The following is an 18,074-nucleotide window of genomic DNA, read 5'->3' as shown; positions in this document are numbered from 1 at the left end:
GTTCTGTCTCTCATCAAAAACCTCAAATTCCCAAACCTGAGCAGGGTCCACGTTGCCTTGCTCTTTCACACCGTAATGATGCATGAAGATATCCGCCTGTGTTGCGCCTCCTGTGGCGCCTTTCACGATGTCAGGAAGCAGCTCTCTGATCTCTCCTGCTGTCCACACACAAAACGCTCCCTCTCTCTTCTCAGTGGATTCCGCAGTAGGAAAGGAATCTGCATCCTCAGCGCTATAGAAGCCGCCAGACTGCAGAGGGCAGCACAATTCTCAAATCAAATTTGTTTTATTTTTTGCCACTTGTCGGCTATTTTCAAAGTTACGTTGTGGTTTCTTGAGGGAATCGTTATTTCTTGGCCACAAGTTCTCTAGCTAATACATTTCAAATATGTTATGTACATAAGGTCAGCATACAGTGGACTTGTTGAAAGTATAATAACAATGGGATGATTTACAGTACAGAGAGAATGTATAAATGAATTGAGAATGTAGAAAAATATCTCTATTTTTTTTACAAACTTGTATATTTTGGGTCAAAGGGAAACATTAACCTCTAATGTAACTCTCACAACCAAACAAAATGAGGTTCACGGTATGCTTTTGTTGGTACCTAATTACTCCATAAATATTCAAAAACATGATTTTCAAAATTTGAGGGGGTTTTAATTGTGTGTGTCGTCAAACCATTCATCATCACAAGATGGCTGGCGCCCAGTGCTAGAGAATGGAGGAGGAATGACCTCAAAAAGGGCATCGACCTGGGCGATTTTTCAGTGCTTTTGTGGGTCGGTGCTGATTCAGCATGACTGATGCCAAATGAGGGATCTAATGAGGGAGAAGGAGACTCACCTTGTCACTGAGGTCTCTGGAGACGTAAAGCAACACGTCGCGAGCCACATCTGCAAATAGGCGTTCCCCAGATACCTGTAGAGATTAAGAGGAACAATAACACCACACCCAGCCAATGCCAGATATATCTTTGGTTCCTTATACAACTCTTAAAATCATCTTAACTTAGGCTTTTGATATAGAACCACAGAATAAGAACCAATAAGTCATTATTGTGTCTACAGAAGTACAGAACAATGTTTCATTATGGCTTTCTGAACATAAGCAATTATCGGGAGAGAAAAGAGACAGAAAATATCTTAAATATAATACATGAAAATACAGAGTACCCCACACAGACATATTCCCACCTGGTACGCAGTGATATAGGCCACAGCAAGCTGGCCTTGATCATATAACATCTTTTCAAAGTGAGGAACATGCCAGGAGGAGTCTGTGGAGTATCTGTGAAAGCCCTGAAAGAAACAATTTCACTGCGTTCAGTAAAAGCGAAGAATTGATATTTAACATCATAGGTTCTGAATACACAATTTTTGCATGTCACCTGTGCCACATGGTCATTAATGCCCCCTAGTGCCATCTTTCGGAGAGTGTGAAGGGCCATTCGCAGCGCTTCTGCTCCCTCAGAGCTGGCACGATTTACTGCCCAAAATGACATCAGGAACATCAGGTTCACTGCAGAAAAGAAAAGCACAAGGCCAGTTTTCATTATTAATGTTGATGAGTATTTGTCGGGTAATTAACTCACAAGACAGGTGGTCAACAGGATATTGTGTTCATTCTCTTTGTGAGCCTGTTCTAATAACAAATTAGTGACAGACTGTGAATATTGTACGAGTTTTGGAGATCAATCCTTTCAGTTCATCCCGGTATTTGTTTACCTGGTGAAGGGAACTTCGGCGCCTCTCGAAAACCTCCATATTCTTCCTCATAAGAGTGAGCCAGCTGCTGGTAACATCTGTTAGCAACATCTGGACCAAATGGAAGAGTTTCTCCAGGGCTGGCAGAGATTTCTGTCCCCTTCCTGAGGGCTTCCAGCACTTTCTCTCCACTGGACTCCAGGGTTTCTCTGTTACTCTGCCACTAAAACACATAGTATGAAGGTCCTCAGACATTAGAGCACCATAGTATGGGGATGTCAAACTTTGAAAATCACTGACCCTGTGCACTCCGTGCATTTGTAAATATAAATGTGAAAAATGTCAATTTAAACTGTGAAAAAATATTTGTTCATGTTGTTGAAAGAAGTCTCTTATGCTCTTATGCTTATCATCAAGTCTGCAATTATTAGATAAAAATACAGTAAAAAAAAAAACATTAATATTGTGGAATACTATTACAATGTAAAAATAAATGTTTTCTATTTAAATATATTTTAAAATGTAACTGATCCCTTATTTTCAGCAGCCATTACTCCAGTCTTCAGTGTCACATGATCTTTCCGAAATCATTCTAATATGCTAAACTGGTGCTAAAGAAACATTCATTTTCAATGTTGAAAACAATTTTACTGCTTAAAATTTTTGTAGAAAACGTGATGCATTATTTGATTATAATTAAAATCAATAAAATAGCATTTATATAAAAAATATTATTTTTTGTAAAAACTTAAAAGTCTTTACTGTGACTTTTGATCAATTCAATGCACCCTTTCTGAATATAAAAAACTGTGTATTTATCTACCGTACTGTTTACTTCCTATTAATTTTATTGGTTTAAAGCTACTGTTAGACTTATAATCTTAAAGAAAAACATAAAACTATCACTGTTAAAATAATAAAATAATAGTAATAATGTCCAATTTGGTAAATTTTTACTTTTTCTATTATCATCATCATTATTATTATATTAATACACTGACTCCTTAGCACCCTCTTGTGGCTTCTGGACCAGATAAAATCATATTTTTAAAAAATGACATGAATGAAGGATGAATACATACACAAAGGGAATTTCAAACAAGGAAATGTCTGTCTCTGTTCTTACTTGTTCTATAATTCTTAAAAGCACAGTTTTCAGTCCAGGTCTTCTTCCACTGTCTCTGGGTGGAAAGTAAGTGCCACCTATGAATGGCCTGAGATCTGGTGTAAGCCACACGCTCATTGGCCAGCCACCACCACCACTTGTTGCCTGGGCAGAAAGCATTAATTGTATTTCAATCAGCATGACACTTTGTAAGTTACAACAATAAATGTTACAAGTCCAAACCTGCACAAATGTCATGTAAACTTTGTCTACGTCAGGCCTCTCTTCTCTGTCCACCTTTATACACACAAAGTTCTCACTGAGGACTTTTCCAATCTCCTCGTCTTCAAACGATTCCCTCTCCATCACGTGACACCAGTGACAGGTGGAATAACCCACTGTAAACAGTAATAAGACTGTGTGATAAAACATGGACCAACCAACCAATTTGTTTTCAAGTATACCATTTTGTTACCTGAAAGAAAAATGGGCTTGTCTTCACTCTTCGCTTTATCAAAGGCTTCTTGCCCCCATGGATACCTATGAATGAAGAAAGGAGAGAAAATACATAAAGGGAAGTTATATTAGGAATACTATAGCTTATAACTATGTGTTTTACAGCAAGGCTGAAGATCTCAGAGCCACTCACCAGTCCACAGGGTTGTGTGCATGTTGTAATAGATAGGAGGACTTCTCTTTACTCAGGCGATTGGTGTATTTTGGGGTGTTCAACCTGTCGAGTCCATCACTCCCTGATGCCATGCTGAAGAAAACCACTCCAGAAGACCTAAAACAATGAGAGAATATAATGTGGTAAATGAAACTGCCCTAACTGAGTGCCACCACTGACTAGATGGCCTTAGTAAACAGGGTGTCAGGAAATAATAAAAAATACAATAAGTAAAGGACAGATGAAATCCATACTACATAAAGTCAACATTAAAACCGTAGTTGCAATAGTCTTTTATTCCCATTAGTAACATACGGCTTCTCGAACAAGAAAAAAATGTAGGGCGGGACTTGATTTTGTCCGCTGGAAATTGATTGGATTGTTAGGTTTGCTATTGCTAAGATCTCATGTGAGTGACAGGTTGTCCCGCCTGAGAAGAGAAGAGATGAGCAGGAGTGAGGGGAAGTTATTAGGGCATACAAATCTTTAAAAAAAAAAAAATAAAAAAAAAGTGCACGGATAAATAATTTATAATAAATACTGTAATATCCCATAAAACATAGCAATTGTTGGTAGCCCTTTATTTTACAGTCCTGTTCCCCATGCACATACTAGAACTAGGTACTAACCCTGAACCTACCCCTAACCCATGTAGTTACTTTATATTACACAGAACTTTCTTAGGTAAGTACACTGTAAGCACACATAAGAGCACATACTGTAAAATAAAGTGCAACCCAATTGTCAATTTTGACTTCATTTGTGACTTTAATTAGCAAGCAGTATGAAATGAAATGACGCACATCTGATGAAACAAAACAAGCTTGAAAAGCAACTTTGCAGCATAATTCATTTCAAATTGAATATTTCTACCCATTTGCTTCCATAAGTGTCCTGTCACAGCCTGGTTTTAGAAAGGTTTTGAGCACTTTTTCATGTGGCTGCCCTTACTGCAGATAAAACCAGCTTAAACTAGCCAGCAATCCAGTTTAGACAGGGAATGCCAGCTTTTTATTTGTAAACACACTTAGGGAACGGTTACAGTCCAATAGCATACGACTAACTCCATGTAAACAAGTGCTGTGTCTCAAATCTTAGTAAGCTGCCTATCTAGACAGAATTATCTACGCAATGAACGTCGGAACGCTACTATTTTGGGATCAGTGTTTAGAAACCTAGGCATTTAAACTAGTATTTGGACAAGGTCTCTGTGTTAGCAGCAGTGCTAACGAAAACGATTACGCGATTTTGCAAGCACGCATGAAGCACTCAGTCAGGGAGAATGACCGTGTCAGAGGTCAGTGCCTACCTGAAGTTGTCCCGGGACAATCTAGTACTGGCAAGAACTGACTTTTGGCTAAACTGGAGGGCTTGTTGTTGTCCAGAACACTGGCTCTTACATAAAGTATGATTATCTTTTCGTAGAAAGGATCCGGTGAAGAGCCTAGCCTGTGCGATGTGTTTGATGGAGGTTGATGATGTAGAAGACCATGCGAAGCCCAATCTCAGCATCATAGATCCGCACCAACCTGACAGCGGTGCGGATTCACGCAGAGAACTGTCAGTGGAATGACCTGAGTGTCCTGAAATGCGCCACTAGATGTCGCACTAGATGTGTTATAAAAACATGTACACAAGATCCCCCAAATATGATCATCATCGTGTGAGGGACCCCCACCCTAAAATATTTACATTATTTATATATTTATATAATAAAAAAACATTTTAATCTTGTTTCTTTTTATTATTATTATTCTTTTTATTATTATTATTTATTATTGCGGGTCCCCCTGGAGAAACAAATTGCTCCCCACTCACAACAATTCCTCATTTGACCGTTAGAGGGCGCCTGTAATGTAACCCGGAACTAGAAGTTCCCGGACAAGGGGAAGCGTTGCCACTTTCTTCCGGTGAACGAAAAAAAACAACATTGCTGAAGATGGCAGAGATCGGAGATGATGAGCTTAAAAAACTCGAATATTTGTCTTTGGTGTCTAAAGTTTGTACCGAACTTGACAACCATTTAGGAATCAGCGATAAGGACCTTGGTGAGTTCAGAAACTAGACGACACGACACTGTGTTTCGTTTTAGGTAACTCGTAACTAGCTGGTTAGCCTCCTTCTACATGTATAAGTTAGTCAGTACTTGTGCGTCATTTAACTGGAATAAACAGTCATAGTTATGTTATTAAATTATATTCAGTTCCCCAATCATGTTACACGTTTAGTTTATCTAGAATCGGACCTTTTATAATTAAAAGAAAGGCTGGTTACTGTCAGCAACGTGGTCCTATTTATTATGTAAGTTAGAGCATGTTGTGTATTTGGAAATATAACCGTCTTCCTTACTATGGAGTTATTTGAAAAATGTTAAAAGGTAACAATTAACGTAGGCTACTGTAATAACTGATAATTTGGCTAAGACTGTGATTACCGTGGTCATTTTTGGTAAGGGGCTGGTTAGTAAAAAATATTGACCAAAGTTAAAAACAAACGCATATTCTCTGGCTGCAGCTTTACAATTCATAGAAGCTTGTAGTAACAGTCTGCTGGTTGTTGTTTTTCAGCTGAGTTTGTAATCAGTCTTGCTGAGAAAAATCCAACCTTTGATGGTTTTAAGTCAGTGCTGGTTAAAAATGGAGCCGATTTCACAGTAAGCATTTTTTGTAATCTCTATTTGTTCCTTCAATTTTGTGTCTTGTGGTTTTATTGTTGCAATTTTAGGAATATCTAACCCACTCTGTCATCTCTGTCCTTTAGGATTCACTTGTCAGCAATTTGCTGCGTCTCATTCAAACCATGCGTCCTCCTCCAAAAGCATCTAACGGTAAAGGTAAGAATATTCAGGATCTTTTAGTTCATACATAAATCAGGGCTGCATTTCTCAAAAGCATTGTGAGCTAAACTGATTATAGTGCCAATGGTTCTACGATCTACTTAGGCTTGCAATGCTTTTGAGAAATGCAGCCCTGTTTATTTTGATTTGAACAATATCTTCAGGCCAGCATGCAGCACATTTCATCACACAGTGCCATATTTTCATCTCACCTGATAATAATTGTATGGTGTTTTTTTTATTGTACAGCTTCTTATCCTGAGGCTAAGCCAAAGGGTGAAAAGGACAAGCTGAAAGAGCTCTTTCCAGCTCTGTGCAGACCTGACAATCCGATTCCCAGGGTAATTGTTTAAATATATATTTCATTTGAAAGAAGCCTTTTATGCTCACCAAGGCTGCATTTATTTGATAAGAAATTCAGTAAAATATTATTGCAGTTTTAAATAGCTGCTGTCTATTTTAATATATTGTGGACAATTTATTTGATTACTTTAGTCTTCAGTGTCAAAAAATGCAGTGTTACTGTTTTTTGTTATTTTTGTTTTGTTCAAATAAATTCAGCTTCGGTGAGTTTAGCCACAGTAACCAATTATGGGTCATAAACTATCTTTTCTTCTAACTAGTCTATGCTGGATGAGGATGACGTGAAGGTTGCTGCTGATGCCATGAAAGAGTTAGAGATGTTTATGCCCAGTGTTAGTGGAACAGAACCTAGCAGCAGTAAACACAGGTGAGGACCTGCTCTAACATAAAATAGATACCGTTGAAGTTGATGCTGCTATGATTTCCTCACTGCATCATATTATCGCCTTTTAACATGTAAGTATCATCCGTCTTAGATCTGAAACCAGCAGCAAGAAGAAGCGGAGGAGCAGGAGCAGAAGCTGGAGCAGAGATAGAGATAGAGACAGAGATCGAGACAGAGACAGACGGAGACGGCATCGCTCTCGCTCTCGTTCTAGATCTCGCTCTAATGATAGGGACAGAAGGAAGCGTAGGAGCCGCTGGCACTCTCGCAGCAAGTCCAGGAGTCCCGCACGGGGAGACAGAGACAAAGACAAAAGCTCAGACCGGTGGAAGGACAAACATGTGGACCGGCCCCCACCGGAGGAGCCGTCTGTGGGGGATATCTACAATGGCAAAGTCACCAGTATCATGCAGTTTGGCTGCTTTGTGCAGTTGGAAGGTCTCAGGTATGTTTGAGATACAGTAAATTTACTATTAAGGCTACTGAATTTGATGTGGGCGTTACAATGTATTCTTTGTAAATGTAATATTTAGAATTAGCTTTTAAACTTTTTTTCTCTCATCCTCCTTTCGTAAAGGAAACGTTGGGAAGGCTTGGTCCATATTTCTGAGCTCAGGAGAGAAGGTCGGGTGGCAAATGTGGCAGATGTGGTCAGCAAAGGTCAAAGGGTCAAAATCAAGGTGTTGTCCTTCACTGGATCCAAAACAAGTCTCAGTATGAAGGTGAGTGCGTGTCTTTATGGAAGTCATGAGAGAGAACAGGTCTGCATGGTTTGAGGTTCAAAAGTCACCAATTAAACAACCAATAAATCACAACCAGTTAAAATTAGCATTTTTAAAAATTAAATTTGTACATTAAATTTATAGATTTGTTATTCTGTGAAATAAGTCAATAATAACTCGTTTTTAGATTCTGCAATTTTTGGTCGACTAAACAAAAGTTTATATACGATGATGGTGTTTAATAATAATAAAAAAAATTTAAGAACTTTTACTTGTCGTCCTTGACTTTTAGATCACACTGTATACCGTTTAAAAAAAATAATAATTATATATATATCTCTTGCATGTCTATTTCTGGGCAACTAAACAAAAATAAATGTATGTTTAAATTGTTATATAATAATATATATTAATGTTGTTGTTATTATTATTGTTATTATTGTAGTTCAATTAAATTGACATTTATTTGTATAGCGCTTTTCACAATGCATATAGTTTCAAAGCAGCTTTACAGAAAATGCCTGTGTCTACATTACAATTTAGAGTAATCTGTTATCAGAGGTGACTGTCAAAGTGATGTCCATTTGTCAGAATATACAGTTATTAGATAATACAAAACCATGCAATGATTTCAAAATATTTCAAAGCAATTATTGCAAGTTTTGATCATAATTATTGCAATATCGAAATATAATTTTGGTTATATCTTGCTTTATAAAAAGATGTTATGTGTTCAACCTGTATTTCTTTGGTTTTTTTATTGACTAATCGTTGTGCTTATATGTGTACTGATTTTTGTTGGGTTGTCTTGCATTTACAAGGATGTTGACCAGGACACTGGTGAAGACCTAAACCCTAACAGGAGGAGAAATATGGGTGGAGACGGTCAGGAAGAGTCATCCATGAGAAATCCTGACAGACCCACTAACCTCAACCTGGGCCATGCTCCAGAGGTAGAGGATGACACGTTGGAACGCAAAAGACTAACCAAGATCTCAGATCCGGAGAAATGGGAAATCAAACAGGTGCATGGCCATCTTTAATGTGAAATTGAATTGATCCACTGTTTTAACATTTGTTTTTCTTTATGTTCATATTTTAATCTACATCTTGATCTGTTCGTTCTTAGATGATTGCTGCCAATGTGTTGTCTAAGGAGGAATTCCCAGACTTTGATGAAGAGACAGGAATTCTGCCTAAAGTAGATGATGAGGAGGGTATGAGTTGCATTCACCTTTGTTTAACCCAACATTTGCCGATAAATAAATTCCTACTTCCTTTGGGAGTCTATCGCAATAAGTCGCTTCTAGCTGCCTGAACAGTCACCTCAAACTTTGTCTATGTTGTGGTTTGACTGTCAGATGAGGATTTGGAGATTGAGCTGGTAGAAGAGGAGCCTCCATTCCTGCGGGGACACACCAAACAGAGCATGGATATGAGTCCTGTCAAGATCGTCAAGGTAGTTAAAAACTCATGTACTCTCACTTTACAGCTGCCTGGTGCCAAGAAAGTTATTGGTTTTACTGAAGTAGATATAACCTGTGACTTTAAATTCTGTTTTTTGTTTTGTTTTCTGTCAGAACCCCGACGGATCTCTCTCTCAAGCAGCTATGATGCAGAGTGCCCTGGCCAAAGAGCGACGGGAGGTGAAACAGGCCCAGCGGGAGGCTGAAATGGACTCAATCCCCATGGGTCTTAATAAACACTGGGTTGACCCACTGCCCGACGGTAAGACATTCAGACTTATTCCAAGCATCTGAAATAAGAAATTATGTTGTACTCCATTCAACTCAGGAGGTCAAAATGTTTATCTACAGAAAAGTGCAATAGAATGGCACTTCAAGCCACGCTTCCAACTGATTCTGATGTCCTGCAAATACTTTTTAATGCTAAATATTACTTTTAATGAACTTGTTTTTTTTTTTTTTTTTGGATTTTTCCACTCAGAATATCAAGTTACAGATATTTCACATTCACAACAAGTTGAAAATCTGGAATTATATTACCCAGATAAAAAAAAACAATGACACTATAAAACTGTAAAATAAAATACAGTTTACATTTAATAAAATAGAATTCAAATAATACATAAGCACAAATACATAATTTAAAGACTTCATTGTTGACAATCAAACACCTACAACTCTGAGTAGACTTGCAATTTTGTTTTTTATTCATCATCTTCTTGATGAATTTTGATTAGAACTAAACTACAACTCCAAAACTGCATGGAATAGTAGTAGCAATTGAAGACTAGAAAATAAAATAGTCTGATTACTTGTATAGTGAAGTAGGATTGTATGGATAATAAATGGATGTTTTGTGCTCCATGTCCTCCAGTAGTAAAAAAAAAAAAGAACACAAAATTAAGACACTGATCACTCCAGATAAACTTCCTTCCTATTTGCCCATACCGTAGTTTAGTGAGTTCGTAGATGGCCATCTGATTTCCTGATGTCTGCTATCGAATCAGGCTTGCACATAAAAAGCATATCTCTGCTGCTCATATGCCCTCTGGCCTTGTATGAGCTCAAGTCTGTTATCATCTTTGTGCATCTATAATAAATGCTTTTTTCTGTCCTCACACGCTCACCATCCATACAGTTGACGGCAGGCAGATAGCTGCCAACATGAGAGGCATAGGTATGATGCCCAACGATATCCCAGAATGGAAGAAACATGCCTTTGGCGGCAACAAGGCCTCCTATGGAAAAAAGACTCAACTTTCTATCCTCGAGCAAAGAGAGAGTCTTCCCATCTACAAGCTGAAAGAGCAGCTCATTCAGGTGTGACTTCATCTAATATGTGTATGATCCGAGCCATTGAATATTGAGCATCTGCCGATACTGAGTCCAGATCCGATACTTGTATTTTCCCAGTGCCTGGTGCACGCAGTACATTAAAGTTAATGAAATCAATCCAGTGTATACAGGGATGTGCCGAGAGTTTCTCATGGCCAGGGGCTCAAATGTAAAAAAAAATCTAAATCAGAGTACATCTAAATCTAGTTAGTGAAGTAATTATATTTACAGGTCTATTTATTATTATTATTCTCTCTCTCTCTCTCTCTATATATATATATATATATATATATAGATATAGATATATATATAGATATTTAAACCTTGAATTTTGTATGTACAATAAGCAGAATTACTGCAACAAAAAAAGTGGATTCAAGGTTAGAGAGCATGAAGCCCATGGTGTCAGAATGCCAGTCAGTCAAGTCCGAAGCAAGATGCAACCCAAAGCAACGCATTATGGCAATGACGTCTCAGATAGTCTGATTGCTGATAAAAATAAACCGTAAATAAATGACTTTTGAGTGATTCGTTACAAAAGTGTGCTTCAAATATGCTAAACATATTGGTTCTTGCACTTCACACACTCACATTTGAGCTTCTTCTTTTCCTTTTAATGGCAGTTGGCAAAACCAATTAAAGGTGCACAGCTGATGTAAAAAAAAAAAAAAAAAAAGGATGTTAGGATAGCCGATATTGATCAGTAAAAAAAAATATCGGCCCCAATACCGATCCGTGAGATCTGCTAGGGACATCCCTAATGTATATTCATTCTGATCTGTATATTTCAGTCTAGTTGTGTTCATAAATTAAACCAATGTGTTTTTACAGGCTGTCCATGACAACCAGATTCTGATTGTAATTGGGGAGACGGGCTCAGGAAAGACCACTCAGATCACTCAGTACCTGGCAGAGGCAGGATACACCACACGGGGGAAGATCGGGTGTACACAACCCAGAAGAGTGGCAGCCATGTCTGTGGCTAAAAGAGTGTCAGAGGAGTATGGTTGCTGTTTAGGTCAAGAGGTAGATGCTTGCTTACATTCATTTTCATGATATAGACAACAATGATCTAACATTTCACCATAACTTTTGAAACGGAGCCCTAATCTCTTTCTGTGTCTGTGCAGGTTGGCTACACCATCCGTTTTGAGGACTGCACAAGTCCCGAGACTGTGATTAAGTACATGACGGACGGTATGCTGTTAAGAGAGTGTCTGATTGACCCTGATTTGGGCCAGTATGCCATCATTATGCTGGATGAGGCCCATGAGAGAACTATTCACACAGACGTGCTTTTTGGCCTGCTCAAGAAGGTACGGTTCACAAATTGAGGCTTTGTTCACACAGTCCCTGACTGTCAAGGTCAATATTCAGAAACATACACTGCCTTTCAAAAGGTTTGGGTCAGAAGATTTAATTAAATTTTTTTAAGAAAGTAATACTTTGAAATCAGTAAGGATGCATTAATTGATCAAAAGTGACAGTGAAGACTTGATATTGATACAAATAATTTCTATTTCAAATAAATGCTGTTGTTTTGAACTTTCTATTCATCAAAGAATACTGAAAAAATTAATAATTGTGGTTTCTGATAAATCATTTCTGATTATTATAGATTAGAAATCATGTGACATGGAAGACTAGGAAATTCAGCATTGCCATCACAGGAATTAATTACATAAAAACATTACAAATTTAAAATAACTCTTCTATTTTAATATTTTGCAATACTGCTGTTTTTACTGTATTTATAATCAATTAATGCAGTCTTCTTTAGAGCATAAAAAGTCTTTCAAAAACAGTAAAATATTTATTATTTCAAATATTATTTATTCAAAATAAAAGGTTGCTACTATTGTTAAGAATAATTGTTAATACATTAAAATTAGCATTGATTTAATATCTGTTCTTAAAGATTTTAACAGTGTTGCTGCTTTGTACTCTATATGGGTTAAACATGTGTGAAAGTGATAAAATTAGGTGCTATTCACTATTTTACCATCTCTTTATGTGGCATATGTAATAGTGTCTTGTTCTTGTGTTATTTAGACTGTACAGAAACGAACTGACATGAAGCTCATTGTGACATCTGCCACGCTGGATGCTGTGAAATTCTCACAGTACTTTTATGAAGCACCTATTTTTACTATCCCTGGTCGTACATATCCAGTGGAGGTTTTGTACACTAAAGAACCTGAGACTGACTATCTGGATGCCAGCCTGATCACAGTCATGCAGATCCACCTCACGGAGCCTCCAGGTAACATTTTGCACGCAGTTGTTCACAGAAAAACCTTTAAATGCCTGTGAAAATGAGCTTACTGTAATTCAAATGATTTACTGTACAGGTGACATCTTGGTGTTTCTGACGGGTCAGGAGGAGATCGACACTGCTTGTGAGATCCTGTACGAACGAATGAAATCTCTCGGTCCTGATGTCCCAGAGCTGATCATCCTCCCAGTTTACTCTGCCCTGCCCAGTGAAATGCAGACCAGGATCTTTGACCCAGCACCACCTGGAAGTAGAAAGGTACCATTCAGGCTTTCTCCTCTCTCTGGTCACCTCTGACATGTTAAATCAAATTTATCTGGAAATTTAGATCACTGTATACACCTTAACAAAACATTCTGCTGTTTTTTTTTTTCTCAGGTGGTCATTGCTACTAACATTGCAGAGACTTCTTTGACAATTGATGGAATCTACTATGTGGTGGATCCAGGTTTTGTCAAGCAGAAGGTTTATAACTCCAAAACTGGCATTGATCAGTTAGTTGTTACCCCCATCTCCCAGGTAACATCCATTTCTAATGACCCAGACTACACACAGCATACGTTGTAAGTACATTTTGATTCCTAAACCTCATTCGTGTGGTCCATAGGCCCAGGCCAAGCAGCGAGCGGGCAGAGCTGGTAGAACAGGCCCTGGCAAGTGCTACAGACTCTACACAGAACGCGCCTACAGAGATGAGATGCTCACCACCAACGTACCTGAGATTCAGAGAACTAACTTGGCCAGCACTGTACTGTCTCTTAAGGTGCAATCTTGTTTTATTTTTTTATCGTCATATTTTTTATTTATTTTTAAGGAATGCGCTGAATATAAAATTTATGACAGATTAGACAATACTAAAAGTCTGGCAGATAAAGATAATTATATGGCTGATGTAAAAATACTGTTTTTTTTGTTTTTTTATGTAAACGTTAAAAAAAAAATCAAATCAATCATTTTAAAAGCTACAGTTTAGGCATCATAGCTTTATAATGTGCAATATGAAAAATAGATTCGATATTGGAATGGATATTCATTTAAGATCATTGAATATTAGTGTTTTTTAAGATACCATAGATACAAGAAAATGGTAACGTTTTAAGTGAGTGGTAGATGACACAAAAATGTTTACATGCACAGTTAAATAAATGTACATTGCTTTGGAGAAAAGTGTCTGATAAATGAATAGATGTAAATAGGCAATAGTAGATGATTATGTATCCAATATTTACCAATAAATCTCTGAAGGCCAATTCACACTGCACCAACAGCCAGATCAACGCTAACAGTCACCAGATTACAGCATGTCACTTCTCAGACATTTTAACGGCAATTCAACATGTTCAGTATGCGAAAACAAGATCCGACAGATGGCAACAGACTCCGGCAAGGGTAACGCACTGATCCGACAAAGTGTCTGTTGCCTTCTGTCGCTGTCACTGCGGTGTGAATTTACCTTAATACGGGATAATAATACTTAATACATTTTCAGTGCATCTCTAATATTATATTTTATGCATTTTAACATCAAATTTGATTTTCCTTCAATCAGGCAATGGGCATCAATGACCTGTTGTCATTTGATTTCATGGATGCTCCGCCTATGGAGACACTCATCACAGCCATGGAGCAGCTGTACACTCTGGGAGCGTTGGATGATGAAGGTCTGCTCACACGACTCGGTCGTAGAGTAAGTGTGTACATGTCATCTTTGTTTCAATTTGGGAATGTGCTCGTATCGAGGTTTCGGATGTAGCTGTGCAATTTGCACATGCAAAATAAAGTATTAAGTTTCTTGTCACTGTTCCTATCAGATGGCCGAGTTTCCTCTGGAGCCCATGCTTTGTAAGATGTTGATCATGTCTGTCCATCTTGGCTGCAGCGAAGAGATGCTTACCATTGTGTCAATGCTCTCAGTACAGAATGTCTTCTACAGACCAAAGGTACTTCTTTAGCCCACACACATTACCAGATCTATGATCAAGGTCAAGAATAGTTACGTCATTAAGTAAAGTTTGAGGTATCCAAGCAGACTGATCCTGAAGATATTAAGCATGATTTCACTCTAAATGTCAGGACAAACAAGCTCTGGCAGACCAGAAGAAGGCTAAGTTTCACCAGCCTGAGGGGGACCACCTGACTTTGTTGGCTGTCTACAACTCCTGGAAGAACAACAAGTTTTCCAACCCCTGGTGCTACGAAAACTTCATCCAGGCGCGATCTCTCCGTCGTGCACAGGACATCCGCAAACAGATGCTGGGCATCATGGACAGGTGAGGGCTAGAGAATATCTAACGTTATGCAGGCTTACTTGCATAATGCAACACACTGTAAGTCTTAAGACACGTTCACACCAAGAATGACTTCTATAAAGATAACTATTAGTATTCACACCAATATCAACCTATGACCAGCCTTAAAAATAGATTAACTTAAACTAAATTGACTAGTCTTAGCAGTTTATGCAACCGGCCACATTAAACAATATTGTTCCTCTGTGCTGTTATTGTTATAGTTGTGGTGTGGACTTCCCTATTCACATAGAATTAGATATTATAACTATAGATATAGTTATCGTCCTTGGTATGAACAGGCTTTTACACTCCATAATTATACATATTGTTAATAATTATACAAAATTGCATGTTGTCTTCAGGCACAAGCTGGATGTGGTATCTTGTGGCAAGGCCACAGTGCGTGTACAGAAGGCCATATGCAGTGGTTTCTTCCGGAATGCTGCCAAAAAGGACCCTCAAGAAGGTTACAGGACCCTCATAGACCAGCAGGTTGTCTACATCCACCCCTCCAGCGCATTGTTCAATCGCCAACCAGAATGGTATGTACCAAAACGAGATTGTTATTGTATTAACCACCAAACTAATATCAATGTTGCTTGTACTAAAGCTGGTTTCACTCTCTTCTTCTCCTCAGGGTGGTGTACCATGAGCTTGTGCTGACCACTAAGGAGTACATGAGGGAGGTGACCACCATTGACCCGAGGTGGCTTGTAGAGTTCGCTCCAGCTTTCTTCAAAGTGTCTGATCCCACACGCCTCAGCAAGCAGAAGAAACAGCAGCGGTTGGAGCCCCTCTATAACCGCTATGAGGAACCAAACGCCTGGAGAATCTCCAGAGCCTTCAGACGACGCTAGAAGCTTCTCACAAGGTTCTCATAGACTGCGAGTGTCTGATACTGCTGCTGAACAAAACATCATTTTTTTGTTGTTGGCAGAGTGGAGGATAACATGGACAGAAGCTAAAAATGTTCTTAAAGAACATGAGGTGCCCTATTTTCAAAGATAAGATCCTTTCCACTGCTGTCAAACCACATGTTTGATTTTAATGGAGACATTCCCTCAAAAATGAAACCTGACCTGATTTTTCTGCTTTAAAGCATCAGAAGCATTTAATTTTATGTTTCTTCTGTATGTTTCTCATAAGGCTTGGTGGTTATAATTGTCTCTACTTTGAGTCTTGGAGTTCTTTGTATTTTAAAAATGAAAGAAAAAAGAGCAAATTATGAAATAAAAAGTCCAGCCAATTTCATCCCAACAAAACAGACCGGTTAATATTTGCATTTTCATAGTGCATCTCCTTTTCGTCCAGGCTCTCGGGACGACCCATCTGTGTGACAGAATGTGTGGATGGCACATCCGTCTGGTCAGTTGATGTTAAATAAAGTGCTGCAAGGGAAAGGGTTTTCATTAATTCAGTTAGTTCCTCTGCAGAGGTCTGGTCATGTACAAGTGAACAGGATGTTAAGACCACTTTATCACACTCCAATCTCATCCTTTTTTGGGACCTCTCTTCTGTTTTAATGTTTAAATTACCAACTCCGCACAGGATCAGTGTATCGGATCACAGAGGAGATTTTGTATTATAGCTCTTTTATTAGAGGAAACAATGGGGGGTGGAAATGTCCTGCGGTTTTTGATATGGTTACAGCTTATGTTATGTAATATCTTGGAGTCGTTTTGATGTCAAATTAAACTGTCCTTTCAAAAGGTCACTTGAGTTGTTTCTGTTTTGGGTGAGCTTCTAATGTTAGTGTCTATTGCATGTAGATATATACTCACCGGGCACTTTTTTTTTTTAAGGTACACCTGGCTAGTACAGAGTTGGACCCACTTTTGCCTTCAGAACTGCCTTAATTCTCCATGACAGATTCAACAAGGTGCTGGAAACATTCCTCTGAGATTTTGGTCCATACTGACATGAAAGTGAGGCCGTCCGATCTGTAGCCTCAGTTTCCTGTTATTAGCTGACAGGAGTGGCACCCGGTGTGTCTTCTGCTGCTGTAGTCCTTCTGCTTCAATGTTGGACGTGTTGTGCATTCAGAGATGCTCTTCTGCAGTCCTCAGTTGTAATGAGTGCTTATTTGAGTTAACGTTGCCTTTCTATCAGCTCGACCAGTCTGGCCAATCTTATCTGACCTCTGGCATCAACAAGGCATTTTCACAGTATATTTTCTCTTTTTTGGACCATTCTCTGTAAAACCTAGAGATGGTTGTGTGTAAAAACCCCAGCAGATCAGCAGTTTCTATACTCAGACCAGCCCGACTGGCACCAATAACCATGCTATGTTCAAAGTCAATGTTTGGTTTGAACTTCAGCAGATTTTCTTGGCCATGTCTAAATGCTTAAAGTTGCTGCTATGTGATTAGCTGATTAGATGTTTGCATTAACGTGCAGTTGAACAAGTGTACCTAATAAAAGTGACTGTTGTATAGTTCACATTAAAAAAAAATGTTTAATGGTATATGATAAAACCAGGATTGCATTATAAGTAAATGGGAAAAAGGTGAATAACATGCTATTTAATTAGGGAAGCCTTGACTCTCATTTACACTTGGATCAACAATACATAAAAAATACAACTGCATTATTGCAAGGAATAAAAATCTCTTCGCCTGAAAATAAAATCATTTTTTATTCGTGAACAAAGTACACATGGCTATTTGTCTATTCAAAGCTTCTGTAATTCAATTGGCAAACTTTTGACATTGTTTGGAAAATTATACTCAACTTCTCTGTGAAAGTTATCAATGAAATAACTCCTTTAAAAGGTCCTGGTGAGATTCTTCTTTTAGCCAATCAGAATGTGTCTCTGTCAGCTTGTTAATCATTCAAAGTCGATAGCGCGAAAGATGAACTTGGAATGGTTTTCATGAGTTTCACATGATCAAGAGCACAGCCAGATGAAAGCAGCCTA

The 18,074-nt window shown here is 38.3% G+C and overlaps 2 protein-coding genes across 3 annotated transcripts in view; one reads left to right on the top strand and one right to left on the bottom strand.

Annotated features, from left to right (window-relative positions):
- spata20 (spermatogenesis associated 20) overlaps positions 1–5,073 on the bottom strand; it is a 44,509-nt gene extending 39,436 nt beyond the window's left edge. The window contains exons 1-10 of the mRNA XM_079852223.1: positions 4,794–5,073; positions 3,464–3,601; positions 3,290–3,354; positions 3,058–3,212; positions 2,836–2,979; positions 1,731–1,932; positions 1,394–1,524; positions 1,200–1,304; positions 850–924; positions 37–249 (exon numbers count right to left, since the gene is read on the bottom strand). Coding sequence (XP_079708349.1) covers positions 37–249; positions 850–924; positions 1,200–1,304; positions 1,394–1,524; positions 1,731–1,932; positions 2,836–2,979; positions 3,058–3,212; positions 3,290–3,354; positions 3,464–3,601; positions 4,794–4,999 — 1,434 coding nt within the window. The 5' untranslated portion in view covers positions 5,000–5,073. The remainder of the gene's footprint in view (positions 1–36; positions 250–849; positions 925–1,199; positions 1,305–1,393; positions 1,525–1,730; positions 1,933–2,835; positions 2,980–3,057; positions 3,213–3,289; positions 3,355–3,463; positions 3,602–4,793) is intronic.
- Positions 5,074–5,368: 295 nt separating this feature from the next.
- dhx8 (DEAH (Asp-Glu-Ala-His) box polypeptide 8) lies at positions 5,369–17,800 on the top strand. Of its 2 annotated transcripts, XM_079851760.1 has the most exons (24): positions 5,373–5,532; positions 6,052–6,137; positions 6,245–6,317; positions 6,570–6,661; positions 6,944–7,050; positions 7,160–7,513; positions 7,646–7,790; positions 8,612–8,815; positions 8,920–9,007; positions 9,152–9,249; positions 9,371–9,518; positions 10,395–10,576; positions 11,423–11,617; positions 11,722–11,907; positions 12,644–12,854; positions 12,943–13,124; positions 13,245–13,385; positions 13,474–13,629; positions 14,416–14,553; positions 14,678–14,806; positions 14,940–15,136; positions 15,520–15,699; positions 15,795–16,028; positions 16,469–16,546. In XM_079851760.1, the coding sequence occupies exons 1-23, from the start codon at positions 5,424–5,426 to the stop codon at positions 16,012–16,014; spliced, it is 3,621 nt and encodes a 1,206-aa protein (XP_079707886.1). In that variant the 5' UTR covers positions 5,373–5,423; the 3' UTR covers positions 16,015–16,028; positions 16,469–16,546. The 2 variants fall into 2 exon arrangements, with proteins under 2 accessions (XP_079707885.1, XP_079707886.1); XM_079851759.1 differs by having other exon boundaries at positions 5,369–5,532; positions 15,795–17,800.
- Positions 17,801–18,074: the final 274 nt, after the last annotated feature.

Source organism: Squalius cephalus (genome assembly GCF_949319135.1).
Source record: "Squalius cephalus genome assembly, chromosome: 19".
Taxonomy (NCBI): Eukaryota; Metazoa; Chordata; class Actinopteri; order Cypriniformes; family Leuciscidae; genus Squalius; species Squalius cephalus.
Note: the sequence above shows the minus strand (reverse complement) of the source record. Positions and strands in the feature narration are given on the sequence as shown.

Coding starts and splice junctions, on each gene's coding strand:
- dhx8 (XM_079851759.1), top strand. CDS start 5,424: ATGGCAGAGATCGGAGATGATGAGCTTAAAAAACTCGAATATTTGTCT. Junction 9,519..10,394: donor GGTTGACCCACTGCCCGACG/GTAAGACATTCA, acceptor CCATCCATACAG/TTGACGGCAGGCAGATAGCT. Junction 11,618..11,721: donor GTTGCTGTTTAGGTCAAGAG/GTAGATGCTTGC, acceptor GTGTCTGTGCAG/GTTGGCTACACCATCCGTTT.